At 43.1% G+C, this 21,974-nt stretch overlaps 1 protein-coding gene across 1 annotated transcript in view; it reads right to left on the bottom strand.

The window, feature by feature from the left end:
- Positions 1 to 21,974, bottom strand: part of SORCS3 (sortilin-related VPS10 domain containing receptor 3) — a 219,515-nt gene that overhangs the window by 38,645 nt on the left and 158,896 nt on the right. Inside the window, exons 12-14 of the mRNA XM_009881623.1 lie at positions 19,533 to 19,609; positions 19,333 to 19,424; positions 14,593 to 14,700 (exon numbers count right to left, since the gene is read on the bottom strand). Of these exons, the coding sequence (XP_009879925.1) occupies positions 14,593 to 14,700; positions 19,333 to 19,424; positions 19,533 to 19,609 (277 nt within the window). The remainder of the gene's footprint in view (positions 1 to 14,592; positions 14,701 to 19,332; positions 19,425 to 19,532; positions 19,610 to 21,974) is intronic.

Here is a 21,974-nt window from a genome sequence, read left to right as displayed (position 1 = left end):
GAAAGAGTGCTACGTTATCTGTGGGGCTCAGTGGACTCTGCAACAGCTTTCCCTGGGAAGTGGTGAAACCCCTTATTTTTTGTGGAATTAAAAATGGGCTAAACAAACCATGACAGGCAACAAACTCTGACTGAGCAAAATCAGGTACTGCAGCTGAACCCCGCTTTCAGTAGGGGTGAACTACATCACTGGATATTTTTCCGTGGTGACTAAGGTGCATGCACATCACCTCTGCCCACCAGATCTGTTCTGAGGTGGCCCAACAGAGAGGGCTGGGCAGACAGCAAAGAGCTGCAACATCTTAAAATGCTAGTATTCAGGTATTGATAAGAGCTTAGCACTAAGTGCTCCAGTGCGTACATCTGGATTTCTGTATCCAGTGTAGCTAGACAAAACAAGTCTCAAGGAAAGAGATGGAAAAAGGGATTGGTGGGAATTTATTTTTCCTTACTGACCTGGTAAGTCCTCACATTACTTTGAAGATACAAGCTCATTTATCTTACCCAATTCCCATGTGCCTTTGTTTCTCATTAACTTTGCCTGCTCACTAGATTAGGAAGGTGGATTTTTTTGTTTGTTTTTTATAAATATAGCTAAACTATCAAGATGATACAGCGGAAAAGGAGACAAAGTACTACGAATTTTGCGTCAATAACTTTGTCTACCATGATCTAACTGAATGCTCTTAATTGCTTCTTGCAAGGATAGAAGACAAAAGAAGAGAGCTGTTTTTTCAAGGTCCAACTCTGGGAAGCCAACACAAAAAGTATGTTTTGATTTTTTCCATCTAAGCAGTCTGATCTGGAAGTCCTTGAGAAGCAATAAATACAAGAGCCCAGATGGCATTTAGACAGAGTCAGTTTTCTGACTAAGCTCAATTTAACCAAGGTTCTCCAACCTAAGCCATGGAACGGTAATTTACAGGCTTTAGACAGGATAGATTTTGTTCTGTCCCTCAGAGTAAGCAGTTAAAACTCCACATAAAATCTTAGCTAATAGAACAGCATCTTCTCAACTGGCTCTATCTGAAACCATTGCTAGGAAACCAGAAAATGCTTCCCAATCCATTCTTTAGAGAAACAAGGCAAGGCTTCTATTGCCAGGGCTGGATGTCATTAATTTGCAGAAAAATTATTAGGAACCTGGAAAACAATTCTGAAATGCTTACAGATTCACGATGGAGTCATTTTAGAAAAGGTCGTTGGTAATACTGCTATAATTATATCTTTCATTAATTTTTTAAACACACAATAACTTACAAATGCAGTATATACTGACTGGATAACCTTGTACAGAAAGTATTTAAAACGCTTTTTACATTTATACAGTGTTCTCTTGTCAAATTGCATTGCTTTTGCCTTATCATTCCTTGCATTGTTGATAGTTGTGCTTTTTATGTAATTCAACATTGCTCATTCCTGACAGGTCAACAGAATGAATTGAGGATCACAAGATAACAATTCATCCACCTCTCATCCATAGTTTCAATCTCTGTCCCTGCCTAGGGTGTGAGAAATATATCTTCTCAAGTAATAGCTCCTGTATTTCTCACAGGAAAGGCATCAGCTGTATCCATCTGGATGTATCCCTTCTGGCAGTTTCAGACGAGCTGCCCAAGCATGGAAATGGAAATGTCTTCTCATGCCTAAATCAAGTCCCCTTCTATCATTTCTGAAGTAAACTAGCAGGACATTACATGGAGCAAGCATGCATTGAAGCTGTCTGTACTTGGCTGGTCTGGTCTGGATATAGATGGAGGACTTTTATCTTCACTAGTCAGCCTAACTCCTTTGCGGGTAATGGGAGATAATGGTCAAAGTCTCTGGTAACGCCTCCTATCCTCAGCTGTGCCTGTCAGTGAGACAGATGACTGAAGATACAAAGGAAGGAAGTGGCTGATAAGGTCATTTTCACTACACAAAACATCAAATGTACTCTCCTTTCTGAAGCATTTTTCCTTCACTGGACATCAACAAGGTGAGGAGATGAAAAGGTACCTCATTTTGCTTCTCACAAAGTACCCTGGGGGCCTCTGAAGTCAGATTTTAACAAGATTAGGCCCTACAGAATAGACTGTTTAAGTTTTAAGCATTTTGAATATCTAAAAATAAAATAAAAGCAAAAAAATAATATACTTAATAGACAGCACCTTTTGAGATGAACTACACAAGCAGATAGATGGATGGATCATCAGAAAACTGGATAGAAAGAAAGCCAAATATATACTTTAATTGATAATACGGAAAGAAAAGCTAATTGCAGTGTCATCACAAATCGACTGCTTCACTTGGGAAAGTGTGAAACCAGCCTTGCTTTTTTCCCCCGTTTACTGTAAAAGAAAAATGCTTGCAGAGGAAGTGTCTTAGCAAGCAAAAAATCCCCAATAGTAAAATCACCCACATCAGTCAGTAAATGCTTCACTTGACCTGAATCTATGCTTTTGTTATGGGAATGTAGAGAGAGAAGGTCAAGCAAGATTTCAGTTACAATCCCTCGTTTTTTACATCTGTGCCTCTAACAGGTAGTGCCAGTAGTTATTTAATGGGCGAAACCAAGAAGTGCTATGAAGCACAATCTGGAAGAATCACCTCCTCTCAGGGAAACAAGTGTGTGTTGGGCTTTCTTCTAGTGCCCTGGAGGGAATGAAGTTCTCTCACCAAAACAAGGGGATCCCCAGATCTGGGCAATCACAGCTACAGGTGTACCGAGTGGTCAATCCACCAGAACTGAAGGTGCTCATTCTCTCTTTGACGTCCAGCGAAAAGAAGCACGTGTTGCTACTGCTGCAATTTTAACACCTAATCAGGTATCCAAGGCGAACCTCCCTCCCCACCAAACATCACCAGTGTGGTTTCATGAGCAGAGCTTGGTGAATGCCACTAGCGGCATAGCACAGACTGGAGAAGTCCTCTCTACAAACTGCTTGTATAGGTATCAGATGGGCTGACTCATAGTCACCCAGGCTAGGTCCACGCAGCATCAGCTTGGACCCATCAGTGCAAAAGGCAAGAACCAGAGATACTCAAATTTGGTCAGTCTGCTCTCATGAACTCTAAAGCTGTTTAACTTTTCAGCATGCCGCGTAGATGTGGACCTGAGTGGTTGCCAGGTAAAGCTTGTGTATGTCTGGTGTTCTGCATTTCCATCCCTATGGCTCTTGGTAAGCCTGGAGAGTAAAGCTCTTCTGCAAAATCTATTCTGGCACTTATACAACCAGCACTGAGATGGAGCTAAGAAGCCTAGCCTGACCTGAGCTGGGGTTTGCTGTTGGTTATTGTACCTTATACCCCAGTGCACCATGCTCCAAGAGAACTGATCAGTTCAGTATCAGCATGGCATGAATACATGGAGGCAACACAAATGGGTTGCTGCCGTTTCTTCTGATCCAGAGTGCTGGGTAACATAGACCAGAGGTGGGGGGATGGCCTAGCAGAAAGAGGCAAGATCCAGCTAAACATATTAGCTCTAGCTGAGAGTTGACTGTGTCCCTGCACAAGGTTCTCCCTCTCACTTCCATAATTGCCTTGATTTGGTTTGGATTTTTCTCCCCGCTAACCAGGCTACCCTGGTCCTACATCACCTGGGAAAACGGTGAGCCTATGCTAGAGATCCTGGCTCAGCGCACACGCTTACAGAAGGACCTGCTACATAAATGTACCTCCATCACTTGCTGACATTTATAGCTTTTGAGACAATAAAAGAAAATGCTGACAATTTCACACAAAAAGAGAGCCTGTTATGAAATCTGGATGTGAAGCCATCTGTGTGTAAGAAAGTAGCAGTACAGCGAGACTAGCTCCTATGTGCAGGCTGAGGTGTTAGGACCAAAAACACACAAGCAGGGATGGAACAGTTGCAAATTGTGCTGGCTGGGTTAGGTTTTATGAATGGGGAGCGAGAGATGAGCTATTTTGCCATGAATTAAACATAAATCATGCCTTTAGAGAAAACCAAATGGGCTGTGTAACCTCCCAATTGTTTTTTATTAGGGCTTAGATGGAATTAGCGTTAAAGGAGGTCACTAGTTACATGGAAATTGGATGGAAAGGGACTGAGACAAGGAAGCAGAACCTAATTGAAAGAGACACAGATCAGCAATTAGGGAGAATGGAAGAGGGAGAGTGAGAGTTATACTGTCTCATGACTGGTAAGATGATGCAGGGAGCAAGAGACTGGAAACAAAGGAAACATAAAAGATGAAAGATGACACCGGAAAGGCATGCAATTGCCAACAAAAAACACTGTCTATTTTTTTTCCTAAACAATAAATATGGTCTTTAAAAGCCACTTCGGAGCTTTTAATTCAGTTGCTTTTGGCTGACCTGTTAACTAGGAACAGTAGCCTGAGGGCAACTGGGTGATGATTCAGGGCTGCTGTACTGTGGATAGAGAGTAAGAAAAATGGCAATTTTTTCTAGAAAGAAGAGATGCATTTTTCTTCCAAATAAAATATACTATCCATTTGAATCTAGATTTTCAGCCGGTGCAGGTTAGTGTAATTCCCTTAGACCATCTCAGATACAAGACCTTGTTCCAATACTACTATTCAGAGGGAGAAACAACAGCAGCAGTGAAACTATCAAGAGTATACCAACAGGAGACAGCAGCTTGCATGATGACAAATTTGTTCAAGAAAATCTTGGTCTGTGTTCTGTTTCCCAAGGGGAAGAGTCAAGCAAGAATTTCACAGAATTTTTCATGCAGGTGAAATCTGAAGAAGTGGTTTATTTCAACTTCCAAGTGAAACAACGTCATGACATGGAGATTTTCCACAGAAGAGAAATTCAAGGTGTTGGCCAGATTCATTGACTAGCAATCCCTATTGAACTGGTCATGGAAAGCTGCACCAATGCCAGATTCCAGGTCAGGAGGGAGAGAGGAGATGGGGTGGGGGAAGAGTTACTGTGAATACAAAGAAAACCCAAAATTTTGCAAGAAAAATCCTACAGTACAATCACAGCAGACCCTTTTCCCTCAGCTTTGGAAAACAGCCCTGGGATTAGTCATCAGCTCAATGGGCACCTCCTTTAAAGTGCCAGCAGAAGAGGAAAACCACTGCAAATGACATGGTACAGCATGATCTTTTAGATAGCAAGTAATGCCAAGTGCAATTATTAAGTAATCTGCAGAACGTATAATTGCAAAGCAGCCCTACAGTTTGGGCTTGATTTCTCCATTAGCTGCACAAATTCTGCACAAAGCAATGGGGGAGACAGGGAGTCTTTTTCATTTTTTTATTTTTTAAATACAAAGTGCTATCAAAATAAGAACTTAGTGAATGATAAAGCAAACTTTTTGAAATCTGGTCTCTAAAAAATTTATTGCCAATGTTCCCAAACCACTTTACATGACAATTGCTTCAAAAGAAATCCCAGAAACATGAAAGGGAGTGTGAGACACCTGGGAAGGGGGATGGGAAAGCACGTTAATTTTTAATGCTGTTTTTCAGAAGTGCTCTCTCTCTTCTTCGAAGCACTCATGAAAGACAACCAGTTTCTGACAGCTTTGAAACCTGAAGATGCTGCCTCTCTTCTAGAAAAGATACTGGCAGGTATCAGCAATCTGAGCATTTTCTTCCACTAATGGGTCTACGGTCCCAGAGACAGGTGCTGCCCCTTTGCCAGAAGCTGGATAACACAGCACGTTCAGTCATTTCAATATTTCATCCTATGAATCAGCAGATTTCCAACCAGAGGTGTCCAACACAAATGTGGAAGCCATTGCTGAGAACATGTAAGCTCCAAACATATATGACAGGGACAGTTTGCAGTGGAGAAGGGTGACAAGCTTTGCCTGGCACAGGTTATCGGAGAGAAGGTGGCTCAGAAGAGGGGATGAGATCTGTACCTGGTTGGGCAACAGCGTGACAAGGTGGCTGACCGGTCATAGTGGGGGAATTTTCACAGGTTTGGGTCAAAGGGATCATGAAACAAGGAAACCACATACAATGACTATATGAGGACAGGCTCTCCTTAGGAATAAAGGCTTGTAGCACTACCTGAACTATGTGAGATGCCTCAAAATATCTTATGGCTGCTCTGGAGAGCTGTTCTCCACCACTCACTGCAGCTCAGTGACGAAAAACCTGTTAGAGTGAACTCTGCAGCCAACCCAGCGCTGACCCTTCCCAGCTCCCAGAGAAGCTGGTGTGCTGCACAACCCTCTGACCCATGGAAGATGAGGGCCAGGCTGAGCTGAAAAGATGCTGAAGCCACATGTTTTCTCAGTCCCCTGAGGGCTGGTGGGATCAGGGCACTGGACTGTTCCATGGCTTGCTCTACATGAAAGGTGAAAGACTCTTGGGGAATGTATGTATGCACGCACCCTACACCTGGCTGTGCACCCACATCAGGCCTGAGTGCTTTGTACAGCCCAGCTGCTAGGAGGAGGACAGCACAGGATCTATAATCCATCTGTCCTTACTTAAAAGCACAAGAAACAAAGCACGTTAACCTCTAGATGAGAATATCTGTATTGTATTGTCATCAGGCAAACCTTGTCCTTTTACTTAGTGAAAAGAAATCATGTATCAGCCTGCTGCTCATTCTGACTCCTTCGGTAAGGGCTGTTTTAATTCAGTTCAGTGACTACAAGCCTCCAGTCAGCACACCTTTTTCTAGTCCTCCTCCCTGCACGTGCTTACCTCTCTATCCACCTTGTCTGAGCATTAGAGACACAACTCAGCAACTCCTTCCCCAAGGAATGGGAAAAGTCTGCACAGTGGGGTACTCATCTGGGACTCAGGAGACCTGATTTAATGCCAAGCTTTCTCCCCATGACAGCCTGCTGAGTGACTGACCACGGGCACATCCCTTGCTCTGCCTCAATTTCCCTACCTGCGGAATACAAATAACAATGTGGATTTCTTTAGCGTACTATCTGATCTACTGTCCATAAATAGCACTTGACTCCAATGAGAGTAATGCTTGCCGCCCCAGAAAGCCAAAGACAGACAATAAATGCCACAGAGCTCAATGCCTTCTCCATGTGTTATGGCTTCTGCCAGGAATCTTCCCAGTACATGGCGCAACTGCTGGGAACTGATCTCAGGTCACAGACATCCTCTTCCTAAGGCCCAATAAATCACATGGTGCTGTCTGAGAAAGATTACTCTAAGCAGATGTTCTCATCACCAGATTTGTCTATTCAGGTGACACGGAAAGACCTCAGCTCATACTGAAGTATCGGCAGCACAATGCATATTGTGCCTCTCTGGGCTGTTTAGGTGAATCCATGCAGCAATCCAAAGGCTAACGAACAGACTACTCCTCTGGCAGGGAGGGAGATGGGAGGAGGAAGTGACACTGATTAATCTGTGATCATTAATAATGTTTTTAAGTCTTGCAAATGAAGATAATGATATGGGTAATCAACTGTCTTACTCCAGGCTATAAACTGATCATCTGCTGGGATAAAATGGGAATTCCTATAACACACATTTTCTTGTCCATTGTAAAGTCACTTGATGGTATTAGCAGATTGATCATTTCCTCGCTAAGTCCCAGCTATTCATTACTTCCAGAAGGTTTTGAAATTAGATCAGATGACACAGAAATGCAGCTCACTATAGCAAATGCCAATATCCTCTCAATCATTTTGGTTTCCTAACTTCACAATTATATTTGTAATTTTTGTTCTCAGATCAGGTTCTAAATTTTACTTTTCTTTCTGTGTGCAGTCATTATTTCCACAGATTCATTTTAATTTCATGGACCCTATTCTGAAAAGTCCTTATGTAGGTTTATGCACTGCAGTTTGCACAGCCCCGTGAGTGAGGACAGTGCAATGAACTCACAAGGACGCATCAGAGCCTTTTAGTAAAATCCATAAAGCCAGTTGCACCACAAACAGATATTGCAATAAACATAAAAAGAAAGGAAAACTGAAATGTGAGATAAAACCGCAATGGGGATAACAATTAAAACCTACCAGTCCTTTCTAGGTGTTTCATGGTACCCACACAACTTGGATCAAACCGGTTTTGAAAGTTTTGAAACCTGCCTGCCAGTCTTTCAAAACTCAGTTCTGGCAGGCCTGAGGGCACAGGCTGGCTGGTCAGCCCTGGTTCCCAAAAGAAGTGAAGATAAGTAAGGATAGAGTTCAGAATCCTTCACCACAACAGCCCCCGTACATGATCCCTTTTGTCGTTTTCTGCACTGGAAGCTGCAAGTTGGATTTAGATTTCTACAGACCTCTGGTGAAATCTTTCCTCCAGATTCCCTCTTCACCTCATCCTCTGTTGAGCTCAGCAGCAGCAGCTGCAGAAGAAAATCTGTCCTTTTTTCAAACAGCTTCTTTCTTTTTTTCTCAAGCAGCGTGAAGTGAAGACACCACAGTGATGGCAAGAGAGTTTGAAGGCCTCTGCTGGGCCACAGGAATTGAGGAACACTGTGTCTGTGTCTTTTCTTTATGCGTGTTGGACAAGAACCTCAATTCCTTCTAGGAAAAACAATCTCTTGGTGTTTCTGCCATCCACTTACCTCTTCTCTTGTCTGCTGAGATTGCTAGCAGGGGTGCCAGCTATGGATGGCGAAGGCTGGCCCCGCAGGGACAAGGCCATCTCCTCTAACCACATCTCAGCAAAGGCACTATTTTCTATCACATCTCTTGTTTTCTCCTTACTTTTCTCAGCACAGCCACTCAGAGGTGGCAGATCCACAGCTCCCTACCCCTAAGCACAGGGGCAGAAATTTTCAAGGACATTGTGTCAGCTTGTAATTTTCTTTCACCTATCAGCTTTTAAATGTGACAGCAAGACTTGAGCAGAAGGCAGTGAATGTTGCCTTGCTTAAAGAGGAGAGATGATAATCACCTTATCAGAAAGTGACAGGAAAATGACTCTTGGCTCCCATGTAATTTTGAACTCAGTGGGAGTCTGGACCTGTGAGCTGTTGCCCCTCTCTCATACTCAATCTGCTGAATCTCTGATGAGTGCTAATCAGAACCTGTCCACATTGCCTTCATACCTGTACATAACTTTGCTGATGTCTTCTACAAGTCAGTCAGGTTTCCGGAATAAGAGTTAACTCATGGAACTCCTGGCCACACGATAATGTGACTGCTAAATTTTTGAAGAGATTTATGGGGAAAATACACTCAAAAAATAGAAAAAAATCATTAGTGTCTGAGAAATACAAAGAATACCAAGTTTGGCCATGAAAGTCCCTTATTTGCAAGTCTCTGTAAATGAGAAAAGTGTACAAGGGAATCATAATATTTTTTTAATATATATTTTTATCACCCTCATGTTGGAGCATGGAATTGAGCTAGAGGGACCTCTGGTCTGACTTCGTATGGCTGTGCTCTTAATGCTCTCTTTCTCACCCCAAACCTCTCCCTGGCTCCGTCTCACCTTTTCCAACATTTCTCAATTACTTATTCATTCTGCCCCACTCTTCTGCTACCCAGTGATGGATTGCCAGTAATTTTATGGGTCTCCTGGAAAAAAAATGCTCCCACTTCATCTCTGGTAAAGCTGCACGGCCATGTAGATGAGAAGGTGTTAGAAAGGGCCAGGGCTCATAACCTATTCATTTACAACCAGGAACATTTTCTAACATACACATAGCCAAGGGCAGCAGTCACAGTGATGTTGGCAGAGCAGCTTGTATTAAATCCTCTCACTGAAAATGTTAATGCTCAGTGATGCATACACAGATATATATGGATCATTAAGTATACACACATAGAAGCACATATATTTATATACACACACGTGGGTGTGTCTGCATAAAAATATATTTATCAGCACAGACAAACTTAATGATCCCCATCTATAAATGAGTGTCTGCACACACACATGTATAATGAGTTTACTAAAATGATAGCAAAGCTCTGGAGCGCTGTGAAGCCAAAAGGTTATTTCTCTTTAGGTAGGTTTGGAGAGATGCTTAGCACAGGAGATGAAGTGGCAGGGGTAATAATTACGAGTCAGAGCTGGAACAACATGAAGCCCTTCTTTGGACCCACAAAAACATCTTGTCTCTGATTTGAATGGTACAGACTAGCAAGTCTCTCGAGCAAATACTGCTCTGTTTGGATATATCAAAATCAACTAGAAGGGAAATACAATCTGAGTCCTTTCCCCTGGTGGACCTCAGTCAAATAACATGCTGTGCCTATGGCTTGTCAACACAGAAATGTTAGATCTGACCCATTAGAACATGAAATCATTAAAAGATAGATTGATTGCCAGTGAGGGCTACAGGACAGAAGTTAGAAAACTGAAGATTTCAAAAAGACTAGTGCTTTCTAGGCACTCACTGGGTCACCAAGGAATGCGCCTAACCCATCACCCTTACTCACTTGAGTTATTTTCTTAAAGGACCCTTCGTTTTCTGCAGCTGCTTTTGTCACACCTGCACCAAACACTGCAGGGTGCTTTGGTACACATCTCAAAGTGCTGTGACACTAAGGGAGCTGAACTGACCATCTTGTCAGATGAGATGAGTGTCAAAGCAACAGCGAAAGGAACTGCAGAAGTGGATGATCAGTCAGGAATGAAGAAAGGGCGAGTGGATTCACCTTGGTTAGGCAGTAGTTTCAAGTTAGACCAGCTCACACAGTCTCGTGGTACTTCTCTGTGTGTCACAAAACTACATTCTTACGAGAGCCCACTTAGCTATGCTTGCAAGGAAATAATTCATTCTTGTATCCTTATAGGTGTATGAAATAACAAAATTATAGAATAACTTAGGTTGGAGCAGAGCTCTGTCCAACAGACATCTTGTCCAATTCCCCACTAAAAGCAGCTCCCGATCCCAAGTACACTAAGATACTCAGAATCAAACAATGCCCCTGCATGCAAATCTACAGATTTTACTATACTGGTAAGTTCTTTAGGACTGTCTCAGGACATGTATACACAGCACAAATCACAGAAGATCCAAAAAGCCTAGGATGTTCATACAATATAGACAGATACTGCAACTGCTCACGTAACAGCCATGAAGCGGTATTAAAATTCTTTGGTAAAACTTTTGCTGCTTCCCATAGCCCAGAGAGCCCCTCACAGGATGTGCCACAAAATGAAGGTTGGGAATAATAGTCATTCTACTGATATACTGATTTTAATAAGGTAGTACTATAATAATGTTGTTAATAATGCAATATGTTAATAATAGTTGGAGTACAATGACTATTTAACACACTCCCCTCAGAATATTATTTTGGGGAAGTAGTTGAACACAGACAACTTTGATGCAAATCAATGGAAGAAATTTTCCCTAACAGAAATCAGCTGAGACCACTAGATGAAATATTTTGCATTTTCCAGGATAAAAGACAAATCTTTAAAAGCCACTAACCTACACAGTTTGGCAGTACACAAATATGAGCACAGTCTTGGTCTCTCTGCCTCAGCACCACTTCTACTCCCACTGATCCCATTGTCAGCTGGGGGATGCTAATCCCAAACCGTTGCGCTCCTGTCATCTGCTTCTTGAAATCATTGAGATTTCTACCCACAAACAAAATTCCATGTACCACCATGTTTTATCTTGGTTCAGAGGATGGCCAGTAGTGATAGAAAGGCATTAATTTCTTCTCAGCCAAAGCTTCCATAAGCTCAGCATGATCCTATACTGCCCTTATATACGAGTTCACTAAAATATTCATTATGAGAAATATCTTAGTGATCTGCATAGAAATGGTTTGCAAACAGGTTTTATAAATGGGCTCTTTCCTCCTCAGTTGCTTTAAAACTGTGGATAGGAATTTCTCTAAACATTTATGGCAAGTATCCTGTGAAATTTCTTTGTATGGCTTTTACAGACTATTAAGAATAGTTTTAAAAATTGCTAATGATGACAGTAGTAATAAAAACAATACCAATAACCATAGCAATAATAATAATACACCTGCAAAGATTTCAAAAGAAAAAGAGCCAGCTCTCAGCAAAGCTGATACACGATATTCAGCAAGGTAACTCACTTCCTACATTCTCCACCAGAAGACTACCAAGATATAAGTAACAATAACCTTAGATTTAAAACGCATCTTTCATCTCAAAAGAAAACTGCATCGATTTATAAAGTAAATGGGCTAAACCCACAGCTAGTTGAAACTGATTAGTTCCGTTGATTTCAATGAAGGTGCTGATGTACAGATTTATTTGAGCTCAGATGTGCCTCTCTGCACGTGTGTGTGCATATGTCTGTGTGTGTGTGTGTGTGTGTGTGTGTGTGTGGCTGGAAAGCGATACATATTGTGCATTGCACAAAGAATTTCACAGAAAAACACCATATTAACCAACACAGCAAGTGACACATTACTGCTGCATTTCAAGAAAAATACGTAGAGTGAGCAGAACGCAGGCTCTAATCTTTAGCTGGGGTTTGGCATCTATTTCCCCAACAGGATGCTCACAGCAGTCTTGTGAAAAGGCTCGCAGGTATATCATATGCTGTTGTGCTTTGCTTTTTGCAAAAATCGGGGCAATATTTGCAGATAGCAAGGCAGCAGATGCAGATATATTCTACACAACCAAGTACTCCACTTTTATGAAGAAAAAGCCAAAGCCAAGGCACGGTTTTGGAGTAAAGGAAATACTAGCAACCCTACCAGAATTGATACCACCTCTACTCCAATAAAATCTCAACAGCTGACTGTAACACAGCCATGGAGGCTGCCTGCTTCTGCCCCAGCACTGTTTGAGAAACACACTGAAGTGCCAGTCCTACGCTTTATAGGCATAAAGAATAACCATAATTATTTAGCCTGGCTTTCCTAGAACACCTTAGCACAGGAGATACAGATGGGCAATACAGGAGTTGGCTACACCTTCCTGATCCTGCCAAGACTACAGCACCAACACACTCCTGTCATGGCATAGATACTAAAGAAGCCAGCTCAAATGACCCTTTGCCAGAAGAGGATTTTCCCCCAGTCCCCTTCTTGCAGCTAAGGTGAGCTCAACTGCAAGTCCAGACTGCTCCTCACCACGCAGTCGCTTGTTTGTGTAAGGCTGACGTAGGATGTGGGCCTGGTTTCTGAAAGGCATACCAACACAAATCACACAACCCAGTTGGAATAAATTCAAATCATGAGCAGAAATGCCCAAGACACACAACTGCTATCTGATCCAAGCTTCCTCAGAAACTGATGACAAGCAGACCCAGAAGTCTACTCTCAGTCTGTCACTACCTGTGACACCAGCAATGAGATCCACCCACACATTTCTGCTACATAAGTAGGCAGATGGACTGAAGCCTAGAAGAAAATATACTGGGCCTGAATCTCTTTTCTCTTGCAAGTAGGAAAAATCTGCAAGAACTTCAGGTGCAGGTGCAGAAAGCAGGAAAAGCAAACCAACTGCAAGGTGAAATTTATAGTATAACTCCTGGACTGGAGTTGAGCAACAGCATCTGATGGGATTAACCAAAGGCACTCCTTCATGCCACTGCAGACACACTTCGCAGGTGTGCCTCAGTCTAAGGCATCTTAGCCACCTTGCTTTCAGATCCTTTTCAGAAAGCTATTCCAGCCAGATCAGAGAAAATACAGGTAAGAATTGTTGCTTGCTCTGCAAGCAACGAAGGCAGTGCATCTAGTCCTTGCTTTGTTCAGAATCCCGGAACAAAATGCTCTGATCTGCATCCTGCAAGAGGTTGGATAACTCTTTGAAGATGCCTTTGAACTTAAAAAGTTCCCTCTCTCCCAGGGTTGTTAAGCGCAGATCCTGGCCTGTTCTTGGGCCAACATAATTCCACCAATTCCAACAGCCTTGCCCAGCACTTCAGTGCTCTTAGGAGGAGGAAGGTCCAAGCACCTTCAGTGCCAGCCCAGGATCTTCTGTCCATGTATGGGTGAATCATAGCATACTATACCCCAGACCAGGAAGGTTATTCTGAGCTCAGCTCTGCATACGCACACTGAGAACACACCTTTAGCTTGAGGTAAAACCAGATGTACACCCTACAATGCAGATAGCAAGCAACAAGGTTTGGGGTTATTCATACCCAGCAGCAATCTGGGTATGAATGAAAAGACAGTCAAGCTGCACAACTGGAGCAAGCGCAGAACTGACATTAGGTGCAACAATACAGAGCTCTGGCCTCTGAAGAGCACTGCTGTCCCTGGGCCACCAGATCCAAGGAACACAATCACAGCAGTATTTATGAGAAGGGACCTCTGCATGTCATTAGTCCAAGCTCGTACTCCAAGACATGCTGTCGCCAGCTATAGATCAGGGCAGGTGTGGCTTCCTCTATCCAAGGCTTGAAAACTTCCAGGGATGGTGACACCACATTCTCTGTAACCTGACCAGGGCTACACCACTCACCAGAGAAGCACATTTTCCTCCTGTCCTGTCTGAATTCCCCAAGCTACAGCCTGGGACCATCTCTCGTTGTTACAACCCCTGCCACTACAGGGAAGAGTTTGGCTCCATTATCTGTTTGCCGCATGATGCATGGACACTCCATGATGTGACCATCAGCAAAACCAACAAAACAGCACGTGCCTTCATGCAACACCACATGTGTAGGTACACAATGCTTCACTGCACACCATGAGACTCACCATGCTCTTGGAGATCTCCATGCACCCCTTCCGCCATCACATTTCAAAAAAGTTAAGAGCTGCTATACTTACGTCATTATCTGGGTCTCTATGCCAGGGTCTACAAGGGATCCATCCACAAAAAGTGGTGTTGATGTGAAACTGTATTTACTCCAGGAACTTCCTTCATCAAAACTCACCCTGGGATAGAAGCAGACAAGATTTTATACACATAAAAAGACTTTCTCTAGAGTAACTGCAGTAATTAAATGTTGGCTAAGGTCTGCAAGCTCCAGCAGCTGAATTTATAGACAAGCACCAATCTTTGCCATTTCCCAGCCCACTAATTCACGCTTTTGGTGTACTTTGTAAGATCAAAGCTTTAGAAAGTATCAACGCTGGCAATAAGGACATGGATATACTTGATCCAGCTGTACATCAGACCTCAAGGGATCAAGGGGAATTGCCAAGTCCTGTTTCTGGATCTGCAATAGCACCTCACATGAGGCATCACTCAGAGCATAAGTAGCCCTGGCCTGTATGCCTGAAAATTGCTGTCAACACCACTGGACATTTTGACCCATGTGTGGCATTAGCTACAATCCCTCCAGCCCTATTAATACCTCTTTGCATGCCATCTCAGAGGGGTCGCCATTTTACAGAGAGGTGGAGGAAGGAGACCAAACTGAGCCACAGTCAGCGGTTAGTTTGGGTGCTCTTTGCCTGTTACAGTTGCAAAGCAAAGTTGTATGCTGGTTAAAATTAAAGCATTTCCCTTCTTAGAGGCTGAGAGTGTCACACTGTCAGTGAAAAACCAGGGTAATTCACTGGCTTTTGATCATCTGTCCCTACCCACAATCACCGTGCGCCTTACTTTCTGTTTTTATCAAAGAGCACGTGTATCCTAACCCAGCTGATAGGGTCTTGGCTGAATCAGAGTCAGTACAACAGGCTTTCAGATTAGCAGAGGAGGCTTAGCAAACCCTGCTCTCAGCTACACACCGCCAACCTCTCTCTCTCTGACAACTGCAAAGGAGTAAGTGAATGAACAGTCTACCTGAGCACACCAGTAGACAGACTGGGTCAGGACTCTGGTGGCCTCTGCCTTAGCACCCCTTCCCAGCCTCCCTAATGCTCTCCCACCCTCATCCCATCCATGGCCCAGGAGCCCCACTGACACCACAGGAGTGCCAGGCCACAGCTCTGCCACAGCCCTGCCTGGCTGTGGGCCTGACGCACAGGCTGATGTCCCAGCCTGGCCTCAATCCGTCCCTGTCCCCAGTGAGCTGCCTGATGCCCAGGGCTGGGGCTGCCCCTGGCTGCCCTGCTCCCAGCTGGGGTGGTGGGATGCACCCTGGCTGTGAAATCCTGCTGTCCCACGGACCTCGGTCGGCTCCCACCTTCCCAGCCCTCAGGGAGCTACCAACCCTCACATCACCCTGGTAGCCTGTGCCCACAACGCAGAAAACAGCCAGAGGAGTTCATGCACACCCAGCTGCTACTGCAGCGGGAAAGACAGGCAACCTGCAGGCTGTCAGCATCCAGCTCCCAGACCTGATGGCCATGAACAGTTCTGAAAACAACCTGGTTTCTCTCTGCCCCCAGACTCTCCACATAACTGCTCCTGCACAATTTCTGCCCAGAATTTCAGCTCCAAATTATACCAGCAAAGAAAGAACAAACAGCGAAGCACAAAGGTTTATTGGCTATAAAATCATTTGGTCCTCTCCCAGAAGGGTCATTACAGAGTTCTCTGTGATTCTGTGAGGTACCTGGGCTGTGAAGGCTGACAAATTACTCTCGATGGACATTACCAAAGAGAAAATCATGGCACAAACTTCTTCTTTGAATAGCAGGAAACACTCCTCATTTTAAAGTGAGCGTAAAAAAGAAGTTTGCCTTATTTTCCAGGTGAGGGAAGTTTGGCGGGGGGGATGTGTGTGTGTGTATGCACACATGCATCTGAGCACCTGGATTTGTATGAGAGGGTCTTGCTGGAAACGGAATCCTCCCCACTCCAACTAGGTAGCATCAGGGACAATATCTGAGATGTCACCAAAGGACCAGGAGGCCGGTGTAATATGTTTCACAAACAATGGGATATACCAACCTCAGATCTCTAGTGTGGAAAGCCAAGGCTTGCAGTCACCATTCCCTAAGCATCCGCCTCTCACAGCACCTAGCAAACACCTTCACCCGACTCACAATGCACATCTGCCAGAATAGTAAGCTGACTATAGACCAAAGACAGAAAGCTGGGAGTACAACAGCATACAGAAAGCTTATCTGCCCTAAATCTATTTATTTAAATGTATGTATCTTCCCATACACCTGTGCATTTGTATGCTGTTCTGCTTGCATGCTTATCTATCTAAATAGCATTTCAATTTCTGGGCAACAGCATGCTTCATTAGCTTAGCTAAAGTTCTCTCGGCTTTTCAATTATCCGCCTCTCTTTTCTCCAGGATGAAACTTATTGTACAACGTCTCAGCTTGGGAACTAATAGATATATATGTACCCTTTAATCTATTCTACTCCTGCCCATAAAACAGGTGCCTACTGAGGCAATATGAAGGAAATTCCAAAGTCCCTAAGGGTACAATTTTGGAGGAAACCTGTTGGAGCTTATTGATAACAGCTCTAAATCGCTACGCATTTAATGGAGTGGGTGGGGCACTCATAATACTGCACATGCCATTTCATGAGACTTAGTGGAAAGGGAGAATACCTGAAAGGAACCTCTGCAAAGCAAACAAAGGTGAACTGGGCTCTCAGCTCCTATGGACAGTCAACCTGTGACCAAATCTTTCCCAATATCTAAGTACAGGAAACTGTATATAATGTACTTTTTATGTCCAAAGAGCCTTCACAAGGTAAGAAACAATGAAAACAGTTATACTGGGATTGAATAATACAGTAATAAATGGTTAATACATGACTTACAAGCTCAACTTGCCACAGCTTGACATACCAACTGCTGGTGACACCTACCCTTGGCTAACACACACTTCTCCTGCCTTGGCTCATACTCAGTTTGGTCTAAAGACGTCACCATGGTCTTGACGTCCTCTTTCCTGAGGGCGCTTCAGGTATAGTCATAACTACTGAGTTACCTATCAGAGGCAAATGTTTCTAGTCGCACAACACCACATTCTAACCACAGACAGAAAGGTGGAGTCTGATGGAACCATCATTATAGGTCTGCCCTGTTACTACTGTCCTCTATACGTTCAGTTATGGAGGCTGTTGGCAAGAGGATGCTGGCCTAGACTAATCCCTGGCCCTGACTCAGTATGGCTACGTATTTTAAGTTATGACTGCAACAAGCTTGCTTATGATAAAACAAAAAACCTGTTTCCTGAACACTAGAAAGCAAGAAAAAGATTTCAACCCTCATTTTGTATAGAATGACATGCTTGTAATCCCACATGGAGGCACAGACCTCTTAGAGAACACTTGGTTCCCCTATCCTAGAAAAATTACAAAGCCTTAGGAATACAAGCCAATACATCCTGTGGTTAACAATCCACTATCACACCAAAACTAAAACAGTCACTTCTTTAGCTCAGGTAGTAAAGAAATATGGTCAAATGCAACATATTCAAACTTTAACAGAAATCTATGTTGCAGTCATCCCAGAGCTATCTGTTAGGTAGGAATATAAAGTCCAGAGGCTTTTCATATTGAAAAAGTAGCCATTAATGTTCTTAAGGTACATCTGTGGAACATTAACTTGTGATGGGTAAAGACAGCCTGTCTTGAGGCCTCAGGCTTCTGAATGACTATAATTTAACTGAAAGATTTTGTACAATAATGACTCAGATAGAGGAGACCTTAACACCTCATCACTGCTGCCAAACACCATTGCTTACTTTTTCTATTTGACTGAAGGCCACATTTCCTGTTCTGCATGAAGAGCATGAGATAGACATGTGCTTAGCACCATCAAGCTGAGACACGACTCAGTCTTGCAGACAGGAATACAAATCTTGTCTCTGAAGACTATTTCTAACTAATTCTCTTCTAAACAACATCAGAAGCTGGGTAGGTCAGTTCATTAGCCATGCCCCTCTCACTCAAGACCAGAGACTGAAGGTGGTGCTAACACACACATTTTCTGTAAACAAGGTTAGTTCTGAATTTCAGAATGTCTCTCTCCAATGCTTAGCTGGTGCAGTAGCGGGAACGGTGAAGGCCAGGAAAAGGATAATTTTGAGCAGCATCTTTAGTGCTTAGACTGTTATAACCCATTTATAGCAAAACAGTATCTTCAACTGAGAAATCATTTTGCCCTCTTTCACCTCCAACTCTATTCAGTTGCCACCACTGTATCTCTAGAAATTGATAGTGGAATCCTATAGGAGACAGGGATGTTAGCAACATATCTCTACGGTCCTTATCAACACCTACTTCCCTCTCTGCTCCCTCCCTTTATCTGTCTTACCAGTTTAATACTAAATTCTGTAAACAAAATGCAGGAGTGAGGGACACATCCTCTCCAAAATACCTGAAGCACAAAAGATGACTTCTTACTCAGTATATATGTGTCCATAGGAAAGAAACCCCACCTGAAGTCTCATAGTACACTACTAGTGCAAACAGTAATTCATATATGGGTGTGATTATGTATATAGTCATTAAATTTATAAAATGATACAATAATCATTATATTAATCAACAAAACCAAAAAAGACAGTAAAATGCAGATAAGAACGATCTCATTTGTTCATTTTGTAGACACTAGCAGGTGTTGACCAGGTGATGCAAGACATTAGCACAACTGTTGGCTTATCCCCATCAGGAAACCTTCTCAAAGTAACAATTTTCCTTACCACATGTGCCGGATGGGCACTGTTGTGCGTTTCATAGCCACTAGTGCCCCTCCCCAGTCCAGAAACCACACATTGTATTCCTCCTCGAAGATCTGTGAACAAATTAGGTACTGCATGAGTGTTCCACCTCGCTGGGAAGGGAAGATTCAGAAGAAGAACAGCAAAAGGCTCCATGCTTTCCTCTGCTCTGCAGAACATACCTGTCTCCAGGAATTTCCACCATCAGAAGAGATGAACACACCAACATCACTGTAGGAAAGCTCAGAGCCAATATTGCCTGCAACACAAACAAGTGTCAGACATTCTTGTATGGATGAACACAGAACTACATTTTTCCAAGAAACCAAAATTACTTGGCCTGACCAGTGCTTTTTTTCTGTTCTTGATTCTATTCACATCTGCAAACACCCCCATGCTGAGGTGGTAAGAGTCACTTACAAGAGCCGAGCCATTTGAAAATTCACACTGGGGAGAAACAGCATTGCCCTCTTATTTTCCCAACAGATAGCATTGCCCACTAAAGGCAGGCTTATTCTAGGCAAGGACCTACATACTCGAAAATCTGTGTATGAAACCCCATGTCCATTTGGTGCATACAAGTCATCAGAATGGCAGCAGAATAGTGGTCACTATCCCTGGCTACCAGATATTTCATTCCATACACATTTGTCTCCAAACTTGTAGTCTTTGTGCTCTGGTTGGTGAGTTGCATCTCTGTGATCTGCCAGTCTTTGTCAAGGGTAAGGCAATTACCTCTGTCTCTACTTGCTGTGTAAAGGAAAGCACCCAACGGGAAGTTATATGGCTGAATTTAGAGGTGAAACCCAGGCCCCACTGAAGCCCATGATTAAGGGTCTAGAAAGAATACTCAAGATTCTGATAAATGCTCGAACACATAACTGACCTCAGAACCTCCAGTCAAATAAACAAAGCTTCCTCCTAGGTTTCCTAACCGTTTGCAATTAATGAGGACTGTGACGTAATGAAAAATAGATTCCATTTGAAGGAAATCTTGTTTGTTTGGGTATGAACCTCACCTGAGGGCAGAAACAGTTCAGAGAATTAAGGTGGGTCAAATGACTGCAGGAGAGGTGGAGACCAGACTGAGCAGCATTCTAGACAATGTTGATTGTTCTCATTGGCCTAGCTGTCTCAAATTGTGAGTTTAAACGTACTGGTTACTTGGTACGGCTCTTAATTTTAATCTTGTAATTTCCTTTATGAAGGAAACTGTTCTGCTGACAGCCCTACAGGGTAAACTACTCTGCCTTCACCACGCATTAGGGAATGGATATGCCACATAGGAAAGCGACGTAAAGAAAAGCTCAAATATCGACCTCAACCATATACAGAGAAAGCACAGCAGAATACCATCTGGAGTCACTACTTCAGAGGTTGAAACATTATTTTTTTCCAAGGTCCCTCATCTGAGACAGCAGAGAGAACCTCATATCTTACAGTGATAGATCTTAATACAGAGTAAATAATGAACTCGGACTAAGTCCCCAGCCCTCTGGAGCCTCTGAGCTTCCACCAGTAGTTGCAAGAAAGAGATACCCAATATCTGAAAAACTTACACATGCTCTGAATAGACCTTATTAGCTTATTCTCCACACTGCCCTGAAGTCAGCATCTTGCTTCTGCTTCCAGAGTTAAAACTTCCACAAGCACCAGGCTCACTGAACAACGTAGGTCTGTTCTAAGTTGTTCTCACACCCCCACTTCCCAAAGCACCCAGGGGCTCAGGGAAAAGCTACCACAGCCACCAAGGAACTGTTTCCTTCTGCTGGTCTGTCAACAGTACTTTCAATTATTGCTAGGCGAGATTCTGGTGGTGTGAACATCTGTCCCATAGGACGCAGGTGGATGTAACAGTGACATATACTCCACTGGAAGTCCTCTCAATGCTAATGGCCCACAATCACCATACTGTGGTCAAACCCATGACTTTTTTATTCAAAGCCCATGAATTCTTTACCCAGTGAGCCACTTTTACGCCTTCCAAATGAGACTGTTTTTAAAGCGGGTGTCACTTCCATAGAAGGAAGGGAGAACTAATATTTTTTCTTCAAAAATAGCAAAGGGAGAGGTGGCACTCTTACACATCTGTAGCATCAACAAGAGCATAATAAAAACACACTACTGAAAATGTTAATTGAATTTCTGACATTTAATGCTGGAAAATGAGAAATTAAAACCCAGATGCAGGCTGACACACTCCTGTCACCATCACGGAGTCCAACTAGCCACATTGTTGTGACAAAGCTCTTTCAAAAAATAAAATTTCTGGCTCAGGGAGGCACAATAATTCAAGGAAGGCTTTTCCATCAGTGCTCAGGATGTAGGAAACGTCACACTGTCCATCTACCTAATCGTCTTCCCCTGACACCAGCAAGAATGACCAACTGCTTTACATGAAGGTACAAGAAAAACCTGCTGTGGACAACCGTGTATAAGGACAGTCTATAGGGACATCCAGGTTCACGAGTATAAATCTACTGTGTCAGTCCAAAAATCTGTTTAGCCCAGTATCTTATCATGAGTGGAAGCCCTCAAGAATTAGGAACTGACTTAAAGGCAGAAGTGTAAGTTTTGTATCATCATATTTTAAATATTAAAACTGGAAAAGTGAGTTTCCAAAC

Source organism: Charadrius vociferus, unplaced genomic scaffold (genome assembly GCF_000708025.1).
Source record: "Charadrius vociferus isolate BGI_N301 unplaced genomic scaffold, ASM70802v2 scaffold282, whole genome shotgun sequence".
Taxonomy (NCBI): Eukaryota; Metazoa; Chordata; class Aves; order Charadriiformes; family Charadriidae; genus Charadrius; species Charadrius vociferus.
The sequence above is the reverse complement of the archived record's forward strand: the minus strand, read 5'-3'. Positions and strand labels throughout refer to the sequence as shown.